This window comes from Symphodus melops (genome assembly GCF_947650265.1).
Source record: "Symphodus melops genome assembly, chromosome: 19".
Taxonomy (NCBI): Eukaryota; Metazoa; Chordata; class Actinopteri; order Labriformes; family Labridae; genus Symphodus; species Symphodus melops.
Window position 1 is genome coordinate 6,773,498 of NC_136709.1, and position 14,014 is coordinate 6,787,511.

The 14,014-nt window shown below is 42.3% G+C and overlaps 2 protein-coding genes across 3 annotated transcripts in view; both read left to right on the forward strand.

Annotated features, from left to right (window-relative positions):
* The window catches only part of syt14a (synaptotagmin XIVa), a 122,855-nt gene that overhangs the window by 7,351 nt on the left and 101,490 nt on the right, over positions 1-14,014 (forward strand). The gene's annotated exons all lie outside the window — the stretch shown is intronic.
* On the forward strand, positions 11,777-13,994 carry LOC306840356 (uncharacterized protein). The gene is made up of 2 exons (XM_079369587.1): positions 11,777-12,075; positions 12,875-13,994. The coding sequence occupies exons 1-2, from the start codon at positions 11,783-11,785 to the stop codon at positions 13,803-13,805; spliced, it is 1,224 nt and encodes a 407-aa protein (XP_079225713.1). The 5' UTR covers positions 11,777-11,782; the 3' UTR covers positions 13,806-13,994.

The window sequence follows — 14,014 nt, forward strand, 5'->3', positions numbered from 1 at the left end:
AAAATAAGGAGTGAGAAGATCTATCCAAAAAAGAAACCCAAGATCGATGTGATCTCAACGAACATTTATTCGAAGGCAAGATAAGCGTTCGAAGACCCCTCTCTCACACGGTGAGGAGAGAAAGAGGCCCCGAGAAAACGCAAACATGAAAACGTATACATTTCCATCACACTACACAGAGCACTTCCCCATCACGCCACATAGAGCCACTGCCCACCTGGCTGGGCACAATCTATCCCCCAGTGTGAGAGAAGAGACAAAGAGCCTGGGTGACTCTTCCCACATGTACAGAGTGTGAGAAACAGAATAAAGGGAATGAAATGATGGAAAACAAAACACCCAATAGGCTGTGTATGTAGTATTCTAAGACATTTCAGATGCATTTTATATGACAGATTCTGATACCTTCGTACAAAGCATATAGTACACATGGAGTAAAATTTTCCATAACAGGGTCGTGCCACATTGACCTACCTAGAATAATCTGTGACGTCTAGGAGCTTGGAGTGAACAACAAGTTCTCCCAAACATCCCTGCAGATATCAGGGAGAGCTGTTGACACTGTCCCAGCTGTCCTTGGTGTCTAAACAAAACTGAACTGTATCAGGTCTGACTGACATCAGCAACAGTGAATTAACTTTACACATTAATTAATAAATTAATATATATATATATATATATATATATATATATATATATATATATATATATGCAAGAATCTTAAATATATATAGCAAGAATCATGACCACCATCATGGGAGTTAGAGCTGGGATGATATACCTTTGTGGCAGTTTGATTTGATCATGACTCTTGGTCACTGATGCGATTTATATTGCGATTCTAAACTAATAAATCAAGACTATTGCGATTTGATACTATTCATTGTTGCGTTCTTTTTTAAGCAAAAAGTAAGTAAAATCATACAATAGGAAAGAGAATATTCTGTAATATAACTGTTTTTTATCATCTAGCCTTGGGGTGGCTAACCAGTCAGACGAAGAGCCACATTTTTGACACATGCTTTCTGCCTTTCTCTGTCCATCCCACACTCTCGTCCTCCTCCACGTTCCTCTCTATTTATCTCTCACACACACAGATTTGAAACTCCCCTGCAATACAACATTACAGGCATCACAGGCCCTTATTCCCTCTAGTGGGACTGTGTCACTCTATATTGGTCTGCTATAGACTGGTATAGTAATGATGTATTTTTGTAGGCCAACCCGAAAAAATGGCGCCGGTGGTTCCTACGAAAGTTCGCCTATGGGATTTTTGCATTGGATTTTGGATCATTGCAGAAAAAAAGCTCTGTGTCAAACACACGTTTCTGATGCATTGCTGTTTTGTTCAGCGGGATAATCTTTACAGATGAACATCATTTATATGAAGTTTGAAGAGTTAATGCAGCCGAGAGAAGTAAAAAGCTAACATTAGGCGCTAGCGAACTACGCTCGGTTTATAATGACGTCACGACCGTTATGATTCATCGATCTAATCAGCGGATTTGACAAGATAGCTAAACGTTAGCTTAATAAGTTGTTTATTAACCTAATATTTACAAGAGCACTGAAAAACATGACTAGAGGCTGTAAGCAGGATTAGGGAGAGAATTCCCGGCGGGATGGCGTGTAACGTCTGCAACAACCACTGTAGTTTCAGTTAGCTACTTGTTAGCAACCGCCGTTTAAAGTTCGCGTAAAAACTTCAAAATTCACAAATGGGGTCTTAGCACACATAGATTATCTAATAAAACATCAACATCTCTTCAGCTTGTGTTAACCACAGACCTTATTTCAGGCGTCTAAACACAAACTCATTCAAAATCCCCATTGACTTTTAGAGGTTAGAACCACGGCGCTAAAATGCTAACTCACTTCATGGTTTTAGGACTCAAAACTACACCAGTCTTTAGCGTGAACTGTTGCTGCCGTGAGCTATAGCTGCTGTAGCGGGATTGACCAGTTTTAATGTTGGGGTGCCTGTCATAGTCAATTCTGACAAAGTAAAATAATTTTAAACAAAAAATAGTCAACCTGCACAAAATAATTAAGGAAGAGCCAGGAACAATTAATTGAACACCACAACATCCACCAACACAAACAACTCAGCAATGCAATGTTCATAAGAAACAGATATTGAATAATAAATCATAGTTCCAAAACAAAAGAAAAGAAATGATGCGTGCGTGTATTTCAGTCTCTGTCTCTTTCAAAGTTCAATCCACTCGGGGCATGAAGTCTATTTGTGTTTTCCCAAAACCAACAGTCCAGTGCCAGGTACTCACAACACAACAACAAAAATGCGGTTTTACCACGGGCCTCGACACAAAACAAGGAAATAAACTCAAAATAACCAGCGTCTCTTGTCGCGGTGTGGCAAATAACACACAAAACAAAAGAAAAACACTGGGTACTCACGGTACCAAAGTAAACAGTAAGTTAATAAGTTGGTCTTTTCTCCGCTGGACCCGACATCTCCAGACTCCGGAGCCAGCTGATCCCAGATGGAATAAACCAATCCAAGGAGCGATCGTGCCGACGTAACTCCAGCCAACCGAGACGGCTAATCGTGGACTTCAAAAAATGCTCTAACCTAGCTGTCACCTTCTCCTTCAACTGTTTTTCTCCCACCTCTCAATGAGGACTGGCACTCAAACAAATGCCCTTCCTGGAGGACGGATTCCAATTACGCGGGGGACGGTGGATTATTTCCATTGGATAATGAGATGAATATGGGTGGATGACGGGGAAGCCATGAATTGAGGTGTGTAGTAATGTGATTCTGACAATTTACGGCCCCTACAGTCTGCTATGTGTCTGCCACGTGCGTGTGTATGTGTTAGTCGAGAAAAAGAGGAGAGATAGAGGCAGCGTGTCCAAGGTCTGGACCACACTCAGAAACTCACATACAACTCGGGTTCTAACTCCACTATCAGAAGCCAGTGGCCGAATTTCCGTTAGACAGCGTTACACTGGTCACCTTGATCGTGAAGCTATTGCTCAGTTATAACGCTACCGTTCACGAAGAAACACAAAAGGGATACAGCGGCTCAACATAAGAAAAATCCAAGGAGTTTAACCTCTGGACCCGGCAGTCTGGGACAAGAAACACAGAGTTTCAACTAGAAAATTCTGGACGCAGCAGCCCATTAACAAAACAGATGCATCACAGTTTTAAACTAATAACTCAGTTATTAAACACACACGCCTCTAATTAAGCACGCCTCACTTGTAACCTTTTGTCCACGGTTGATAAGAGGAAACAAGTCCGTGGATGGAGCGGCCTTCAGCCGTCTCTGGGTAGATGAAGTGATGGCAGAGGGTCCCAGAGGGTGAGCGAGGACAGGGTATCTATATATAGCAATAATATATATATATATCAAGGTGATCTCCATGGATGTCCTGGCTTTGCAGGGCTAAATACCGTTTTAATTCAGTAGTAATAAGACGCTCTACTTGGAGTGGCATTGAAGTTACCAAGGTGAGCTCAGAATTCAGAGTGTTGGTCTTCTACTAGGCCTGAGGTTCCCTGTGTGCCAAAATTTTTAAACAAAGAGAAGCGTGCTACTAAACAGGATGCCGAGGGGTATCTCTGGACGTCTGAGTTCGACGTGTGGAAAGAGAATGGACACTGGTTGTCTTGGAGTTTTATAACCTGGGCTTCATGGGAGGGGCTGCACTTTCAGTCCCCTCCAATGAGAGGAGAGAGATTTCGGGTCCCCCTTCTTTTTTACATGTAGGTGTGAAGTATTGCAAAGGCTTCTGGGACTATGAGTCTTAAAGCTCTTTGTTATAGCTGTGAGTACTATAATCAGGTTCTTCAGAGGGGAACAGGCCCAAGTCCTTTGTTTGCCTGTTCCCAGAGAAAAACAGGCCAAAGTCCCTTGTTTACCTGTGCGCAACTTGGAAGGCCAAACAGACTAAAGAATTGGTAATGCGGAGGACAGGGTGACGTGACTGGAGCACTCTGACGCATTCCTACTCCAGCAAATGGCCAAACTATTTGTTATGTGTGGTGACTTGGAGTCACACAACAATATACGGATTCACGGCATTCCAGAGGGTGCAGAGAAGAACGATACCATAGACTTCATAACGTGACTTAAGTCCAAAATCCAAATTGCTGACGACCTAGAAATGCGCATTGTGAGGCCGCACCGCTCACTGGCAGCTAAACCCAAGGACAGAGCGGCCCCACCGAAGGCGATCATGGTAAACTTTTTGGATTACAAAGTTAAGGAATATGTGTTACGGCAAGCCTGGAAACAGAAGTCTACATACGAGGGACAAACTATTTACTTTTATCAATACTGCACAACAGAGGTCATCAATTAATATAATCAAGAAGCTGAAAGAGAAAAATGTGAAGGCACAATCCCCATATCTAGCCCAGCTTAAAGTGTTTTTGGACACAGAGACATAAACATTTGCTACACTGACAAAAGCGGCACCAGTGTTGAAGGACATGGTGATTTATGTGGGGGAAGCGGGTCGGAGAGGTTGCAGAGAATGATGACACAGAGCAGCTGGACCACGGGGACAGGACAGAGAGGAAAGTGGAGATGGCCCCACATCACAGAGGACAACATGCGTCGGGTAAAGCCAACACTTGCCACCTCGATTGGAATTGTAAGAACAAAAATAACTACACTGATTAAAAAAAATAACCTACATGGTTAAATGTGCTGACAACAAAACTCATACAAAAAAGATCAACAGAAATCAAATGTATTAACTAATGGAGGTCTAGATTTGGAGTAACACTCAAGATTAAAATGGAAAAACACACAACAGGCAGATCCAACTTTAATGTAATGTCCTTAATTCAAGTCAAAATGAGGCTCAGCATTGTGTGTGACCTCCATGTGCCTGTATGACCTCCCTACAGTGCCTGGGCATGCTCCTGATGAGGTGGTGGATGGTCTCCTGAAGAATCTCCTCCCAGACCTAAACTAAATCATCCGCCAATTCCTTGACAGTCTATGTCCCAGATGAGCTCAATTGGATTCAGGTCTGGGGAACAGGCGGGCCAGTCCATAGCATCAATGTCTTCATCTTGCAGGAACTGCTGACACTCTCCAGCCACATGAGGTCTAGCATTGTCTTGCATTAGGAGGAACCCAGGGCCAACTACACCAGCATATATGGTCTCACAAGGGGTCTAAGGAAATCATCTCGGTACGTAATGGCAGTCAGGCTACCTTTAGCGAGCACATGGAGGGTTGTGCAGCCCCCTAAGGAAAAGCGACAACCCACCCTTAATGATCCACCACCAAACCGGTCATTATGAAGGTTGTGGCAGGCAGCAGAACATTCTCTAGACTTTGTCACACCTGTCACATGTGCTCAGTGTGAACCCCCACCTGTGGACATAGGGCACTCATACCACCCTCATGGAATCTGTTTCTGACCATTTGAGCAGACATACATATTTGTGGCCTGCTGGAGGTCATTTTGCATTCAGAATGCAAAAAGAAGAAATGGGAGAAAGAAAGAAACCAAAAGTTTTGAAGAGGCAATTTATTGAAAAGAACAATTTAACTGAAACAAACTGTTCATCAGCTTATAAAAAGTTAAAGACCATAGCACAAAACCCTGAAAACCCCCTTAAAACAGAAATAGTAAAAAAAAAACAGTACTAGTAGGTGAGTAGCTCCACCATTATTGTGAATCACTTCAAAAAAATCATTTTGGCATGCTTAATGTGAGTGTTTCCAGGAGGCTAGTGGTGACGTTGGGCATCCACTGATCCAACTGATGTCCATTTTTGTAAACTTCCCTCACCATTCATCCCCAAATGCTCTCAATCGGATTTAGATCAGGGGGACACGCAGGATGGCCCAAAAGAGTGACATTATTCTCCTGGAAGAAGTCCTTTGTCAGGCAACGTTGTAAACTGCAGCATTGTCGTGTTGAAAACATGTCCACACAGCCAGTTGCTGTTTGACACCCCTGCAAAACCTGAAACTCCATTGTTCCATTGAAGGAAAAAGCACCCCAGATTATGATGGTGCCTCCTCCACTGTGCCGCATAGAGAACATTTCAGGAGGCATCACCTTGTCATGCCAGTACTGTTGGAAGCCATCAGGACCCTCAAGATTACATTTTTTCTCGTCGGAGAATAAAACTTTTTTCAATCTTTGAATGTCCCATGTTTGGCGGCCCCTTGCAAAGTCCAAACAGGCAATTTTGTGGCGTTGAAGGAGACGTGGCCTTGAAGACGTTTTTCATTTTTTAAACCCTTCTCTTTCTCTAATTTCGGACGAGGATCGTCCTGTGTCTTGATGGACAGCCAATCTGATCCTCCGGCTCAGCGACGGTGAATTTTTTTTTCGGTCTGCCACTTGACTTTTTTGTTCCATAACCCTCAGGGTCTTGTAAGAATGCAAAATGGCTGTCTTACTGCACCCAACCTCAGCAGCGATGGCTTGTTGTGAGAGGCCTTGTTTATGCATCTCAGCAATTCTACGACGTTCAAAGGCAGTGAGTTTTTTTGTTGTTTTTTTTTTGCTTTTGCAATCAAGAGGTCTTGACAGTTTGATCACTTAACAGAACATGGAATAGAATAAAAGATTTTGCACAGATTTTGCCTTTTAAAGGCTATGGTCTTAAACTTTTGATCAGCTGATGAATGGCCTATTTCAGTTAAACTGTTGTTTAAAAAAAAAAAAAGCAGAACCCTGAAAATTACAAAGCAGGAGCTGGAAGAACATGTTGAAAAGGTCCACCATGACACAAAAAAGCAGAAACAGTTTTCCCACATGTGATCCCACCTATTCAACCTCCTAAATTCAACTTGGAGACTGGCCCTCCAAAATGGAAGGAAGTAGAGCAAACAGTACGGCGTGCAAAAGCCCCTGGACTGAATGGAGTACCGTATAACCTCCACAAGAATGCACCAGATGTTCAACGCTATCTGTGGAGGCTCTCAAGAATAGTATGGCAGAAAGAACTAATACCTATGGCATGGCGAAGGGCTGGAGGGGTGCTAATTCCCAAGGAGAAGGATGCAACAGACTTAAGTCAATTCCGGCCTTCTCAATGTTGAGGGAAAAATCTTCTTCAGCGTGACAGCACAGAGGTTGTCAACCTACATGGAGAAGAACAAGTACGTTGATACTTCCATACAGAAGGCTGGCATTCCTGAGTTCTCTGGTTGCTTGGAGCACACCACTATGAACTGGCACCAAATCCAAGTAGCAAAGAAATACAAAAGGCACATCAATGCCATCTTTCTTGACCTGGCCAATGCCTTTGGATCAGTTCCCCATAACCTTCTCTGGGAATCTTTCAACTTCTTCCACGTTCCAGCATCTGTCACTAGTCTAGGAAAAGCCTACTTTGAAGACCTGCAACTGTGCTTCACGACAGCTTACTTTACAAGGCAGCGAGTAGAAGTAGGCATCGTGGCAGGCTGTACAATTTCCCCCCTGGCCTTCGCAATGGCCATGGAGACCATCATCAGGGCCTCAAAATGGGTAGTGGGGCAGTGAGCAGATTAAGAATCGGATTCGCCTTCCACCTGTAAAGGGATAAACAATTTGTCTACTATAATCTAATACATACCTCGTAGATTGGACACCACCTGGATTACCAGGAATAACTATATTACTTTATGAATAATTAATCAGTTATTAATTGATTTAATCAATCTCATATCAGAAGTATAAATTCTAGAGCAGTTTCTATCAAGAGAGACACAAGGAACACAGTTCTGAATTTTATGTTCAGTTTAATAATGTAATAAGAAACAGATGAAACAGAGATTAAAGGAAAAAATATTATTAAAACATTGAAAAAGCAATTATGATATATTGTGAAAAAGGGACATTATACTTCGGACTCTGCATATACACACACACACACACACACACACACGCACGCAGGCACACACTACCGTTCAAAAGTTTGGGGTCACCCAGACAATGTTGTGTTTTCCATGAAAACTCACACTTTTTTTTAATCAATCAATCAATCAATCTTTATTTATATAGCGTCAATTCATAACAGGCGTTATCTCGAGACACTACAAAAGCAGGTAAAGGACCTTACTTATGGCTATATTACAAGAGCCCAGCTTAATCTGTCATAGCGTGGCAAGAAAAAACTTCCTTTTAACAGGCAGAAATCTTCAACAGACCCGGGCTCATGACAGAACAGCCATCTGCTAAACTGTGCTGGGCTTGAAAATGGGATGGGGGAGATGGGACAAGATGCAGAAAGAAGAATAGGTTGGGGGGGGGGGGTGTCTGGGCAGGCCATCCTCGGGGGGGGGGGGGTTGTTTGGGCAGGCCATCCTCACCAACAGTCCCAAGGAACCTAAGAGAGCTCAGGAGCTCCCAAAAAAACGGAGAGGTTACAATATAAAGATAGTGACAAGCAGTAATAAGATATGAAAGCTGGGAGAGAAAGAGGGAGAGAGAGATAAGAGATCTTGGTGCCAGTTCCCCCGGTAGTCTAGGCCTATAGCAGCATAACTATGAGCTGGTCCTAAGCCAGCCCTAACTATAAGATTTATCAAAAAGAAAAGTTTTAAGTCTATTCTTAAAAGTACCTAATGTGTCTGCCTCCCGGACCCCGACTGGTAGACGGGAGCGGTGCCTGATAACTAAAGGCTCTACCTCCCATAGTACTTTTAGAGACTATAGGCACCACAAGCAGGCCTGCATTCTGGGAACGTAATGTTCTTGTCGGATAGTACGGTACAATTAACTCTTTAAGATACGATGGTGCCTGACCGTTTAGAGCTTTGTAGGTGAGCAGAAGGATTTTAAATTCTATTCTAGATTTTATAGGGAGCCAATGGAGAGAAGCCAATACAGGAGTAATGTGGTCCCTTTTCCTAGTTCTAGTAAGAACACGAGCTGCAGTGTTTTGGACGAGCTGAAGGTTCTTTAGAGATTTACCATAGCACCCTGCTAAAATAGAATTACAGTAATCCAACCTGGAGGTAACAAATGCATGAACAAATTTTTCAGCATCATTTTGTGACAGGATCTGCCTGATCTTAGAGATATTACGAAGGTGAAAATAAGCTGTCCTTGAAATTTGTTTAATGTAGGAATCAAAGGACATATCCTGATCAAACAGAACTCCTAGGTTCCTAACAGTGGTACTAGAGGCTACGCTAATACTACTAAGGGCCGTCATATCGGCAGAGAAAGTCTCTCTAAGGTTCTTAGGTCCAATCACTATAACTTCAGTCTTGTCTGAGTTGAGCAGTAAGAAGTTTCTGGTCATCCATGTCCTAATGTCCTTGAGGCAGGCTTCTAGTTTACAAAGCTGGTTGGTGTCTTCTGGCTTCATTGCTAATTAGAGCTGAGTATCGTCTGCATAGCAATGAAAGTTCATGGAGTGTTTTCTCATAATACTACCTCGAGGAAGCATATATAATGTGAATAAAATTGGACCAAGCACTGATCCTTGAGGCACTCCATGGCTAACTTTGGTGTACATAGAGGACTCATCATGAACATGCACAAACTGAGATCTGTCTGATAAATAAGATCTAAACCAACTTAAAGAGCATATTGCAGGTTGAAAAAAATTGTAAAAAAGGGCTGTAGAATAAGTACATCAATTTTCTGTATGTTCTTCAACACATAAGTGCTCTAATTTAGGGGAGAAAGTGGCTGTTTTTAGCGTAGCTGTTTAGAACTCGCTTTATATGACGCGTCATACGACGTAACATAAGGGAGTCGTGTTCTGTCATTCTGCTTTGATCGGCTTTATGCGTATGTGTATGAATGAATGAATGAAGCCTTTATTGCCCCTGGGGGAACTTGTCTTGCACCGAGAGCATAAAACACTTTACAAACAAACATTTAGAAGGCAGCACAAAAGAATAAAAGTACAAAAACACATGCTAAAACATCACATGATTAAAGAGGTGTAATGATACGTGGTAGTGAGTGAGAACAGACAGGATGCCTCCCTGCAATAGTTTATAATTTGCGCGGCGCACATTCGGGTGCATAGTGTAATTAGCTTGACTATTCATAGTGTGTTTTGGTGAATTATTATCACAACCTCAGAAACGATCGAACAGATACGTTGAATATTTCGGCATCAGGCGCAAAAGCGTTTCCTTATTAATGATTTAAATCTCTGGGTGTTTAACATAAAATATTATATACGCAGACAAGCATTTAATGATTTGATCTGCTGGAATCCTCTGTTATATTCTCTAGTTTGCGCGTAATAGACACCGGACAGTCTGTATTAATATATGTAGTCATACGATTTATTATAAATCCAACTCTGTTACAAGAGAGCGTGTGTGTGTGCGCGCAGTGGGGAAAGACGGAACGCGCAGTTTGGAAACAAACCGAAACACAAGCTTTACGTCTATCCCATTAAAATTTAAAACTTTTTGTCGAAGCCTAATATATGTGCAAAAGCACACATTAAAGTGTGGAGTGTGTGCGCTGTTGTGCATGTTTGTGTAGATTACGTGCGCTGTGAACTCACGTCAGGAGAATCCTGCACCATACACAGTATTTTCTATAACAACGTGAGCAATGGGCTGCATCAGGAATAAAAAATAAAGACATAGTGCTGCATTTGCACAGGCTGTGTAATCGGGTTCTATGCCACTCTCTCTCTCTCTCTCTCACGCACAGCGCGGTACCGTAATACGTTGTACAGATTTGTTTTTACGAGCAACTCCCATACAATGTAAAGGTGAATGATCGGCACTTGCACCTTCTACAAATTGTTTTTTAATTGATTGAATGTGATTACAAACTTTACATATGCTGATGTGAACACAGCACTAGCCCATATATCACGAGCTGACACCTGTCACTCAGCAGGACGCCTGCTCAGGGTCTCTCCTCAACAACAACTTCACTTCTCTCCTGAGGCCGTTATTCCTCTAATCCTGCCTGTTTCTGCCCTCTATCACATCTAACAGGTTCATAATAATAAGCCATCGGACGATTACATGTAAAGAAATACATATTTTCTTCCTCTTTATTGACGGGAGTGACACTCGGATCCATGATTTTCTATGTTAAACAGACGGGGATTCAGCGGGACTCCCTTATGTTACGTCACAGCCGAATGCGGAAGTAAAGAGCAAAGACGTGCGAAAACGTACTAAAATGTCTCCAGGAGACCCTGTGGGTTATTAGTGTGAATGCTTCAAGCATTCACACTATTGTTATCCAGTTCTTTATACTTATTCTACTTCCGTGCGTTTTTTGGCCCTCTTCTGCTCTTCAACCGTTTGTGCTACTTTCACCGTTCAACTATCATACTGTTCAGCTTGTTCTGGACATGATGGCTATATTTTTTCACGTTTTTACTACTTTTACTTTTTAAGTTATTTCACTTTTTCCAGAAAATTCTGCCCCATTGAAATGAATGGGAAATGTTTCAACTTTTCAACCTTTTTCTCAGCCTTATAACTTTTGCTCTGTTCAACGTAGAGACTTTTTGCTTTAAAACGTTCACACGTTCTTCTGCTACTTTTACTACATTTACATTGTTTTGCTATCTTTTATACTTTTTAAACTATACCTCCAAATGTTTGGTGATGTTTTTTGCTGTCTTCACCGTTTTTCAATGTGTGTGTATGTGGTGGAATGTTCACACTAAAGGCCTTTGCACACCAAGGGCGACGCGAAAAAGCGGCACGAAATTGCAAATAATTCGGAGGCGAATTTTGACGCGCCTGTCTATGCACATCGGGAGCGACGCGATTTTACGAATAAATTATGTACGTTCTAAAAAAAACTTCGCGCCACGCAAGTCAAGACCCACACACAGCAAACAATCATGGACTCGACAACATCAAGCGATGATGATCTGGTGCTTGTTTTGCTCAACAACAAAAGAAAAAAACGAGGAAAGTGGGTACATCCGATTTTGAAGAGGAGAGAAGAACTTGGCGAGTTTCACTGTTTGGTTCAGGAACTGAAACTGTACCACGGCCGCTTCAGGACCTACTTTAGGATGTCTGTGGGACACTTTGAAATACTGCTTCAACAGCTAGCTCCAAAGCTGAGGAGGCAGAGCAACAATTTCAGGAACCCGATTGACCCGGAGCAGCGATTAGCCGTATGTCTGAGGTAAGAAGATACTCTGGTGTAAAATGTATCGCTTGTGTTGAGTCACAGCTCCAGCTGTGCGCACAGCGCATCTTGTTCATTCATTCGTGATGGGCTGTCTGTTTAATGTCTCCATCTTTTACTAGGCTACACGATAGGATATTAAAGACAAAATAACTCAGCACTTGCTAAATTGTTTGAAAAGGAAAACTTAAAATCATACTGGAGGAAATTTTGCTCCTCTGTTGTGTCTGCCTCTAATCTCATGGCCTGATACAGCGCATACAGAAACAAACATGAAATAATGATTTATGAACACTGAATCCATGTTAGATGAGAAGTCTATCTTCTTAAAATGTAAACATTACCTGCAGATACAGTTATTTACCTTCAGTAACCTGATAACCAATAAAAAACAGGAAGCTAACAGGAGGAAATACACTAAATTATCTTTTATCATAATTAAAAAATCTCATTAAGGCAATGCTATATTAACAAGTCAGCTGCTGCTTTAAGCCTCATCTAAGTAAATCAAGGGATCAACATGTTTGAAACTGCAACATTATGGAGGACAGTAATTTAACAAAAAATGTTATGAACACAAATAATCAATGTCTGTGTTATGTTGGGGCAGTCTGACTAATAATGTGGGGCTCTCTGTACTGGTTAAATGTCCTTTATTAGTAAATGGATAAACTGTTGTCATTTAATAACAGAATTGCCCCTGGGATTAATAACGTTTTTTTTCTGATTCTGATATGGTTCAGTTTTTTTATATATTATTAAGAAATAATGACAGTTTCTTTGATTGTCTTTGCAGATTTCTAAGCACTGGTGACAGCTACACGACAATTGCTGCAAGTTTTCGGCTGGGAATTTCAACGGTTGCAATAATTGTGAGGGAGACTTGTGAAGCCATCTGGGAGGAGCTGAAAGATTCCCACATGCCGTCTCCTAACAAGGATCTGTGGTTGAAGACAGCAAGGAGGTTTGAAGAGCGGTGGAACCTCCCACATTGTATAGGTGCCCTAGATGGCAAACACATCGTCATCCAGGCACCTCCCAACTCGGGGTCACAGTTCCACAATTACAAGGGGACCTTCTCCATTGTGTTGCTTGCCCTGGTTGATGCCGATTACAGATTCCTGGCTGTTGATATCGGTGGTTTTGGCAGCAACAGTGACGGAGGGATCTTTGCTCAGTCCAATTTTGGCAAAGCCCTCCAGGCAGGTGAGCTTGATGTCCCGCCACCATGCCCTCTTCCTTCTGCACCAGAGCTAGGGCCATTACCTTTTGTGGTTGTGGCTGATGAGGCCTTCCCAATAAAGCCTAATCTTCTCCGGCCCTATCCAGGACGTCACCTACAGGAGGACTATCGTGTCTTTAATTACCGCCTCTCCAGAGCCCGTCGAATTGTGGAGAACTGTTTTGGGATCCTCACACAGCGCTGGAGGGTCTACTGTCGACGGCTGCAAGTCTGTCCTGAAGCAGCAGACAGCATTATAAAAGCCACCTGCATCCTCTCTAACTTCCTGCGTGCTGATGAAAGGGATCACGATCCAGATGATGGAGAACCAGGTGATGATGATGATGCTGGAGAGAGCATCCAAGCACCAATCAGGAACCTGTGGGAAAACAGGGCCTCTGCAGAGGCACTGAGAGCACGGGAGACATTTTGCCAATACTTCAACTCCCCAGCAGGAGAAGTTCCCTGGCAATATGCACATGTTCGCAGGGGTTCTGCTCTGTAAAGCCATTTTCATTCACCCTAATCAGTTAGTTTAATGTTCAGCCAATTTAAATCAAATCAAATGCCCTTCATTGTTTTTGTCATGCGCATACCTTTCTGTAAATGTGTTCAGCAACTGTTCAAAGTTTAAACTGTGATTTGTAAATAGGAATAATAAAAAGCTATGTGTCTTACCACACCATTTTGTTTTTCAGTCAATGCACACAGGAT

Excerpts from the sequence above, each read along its gene's own strand:
- LOC306840356 (XM_079369587.1), top strand. The coding sequence starts at position 11,783 with ATGGACTCGACAACATCAAGCGATGATGATCTGGTGCTTGTTTTGCTC. Across the intron at positions 12,076-12,874 it reads CGATTAGCCGTATGTCTGAG|ATTTCTAAGCACTGGTGACA; the intron begins GTAAGAAGATAC and ends TTGTCTTTGCAG.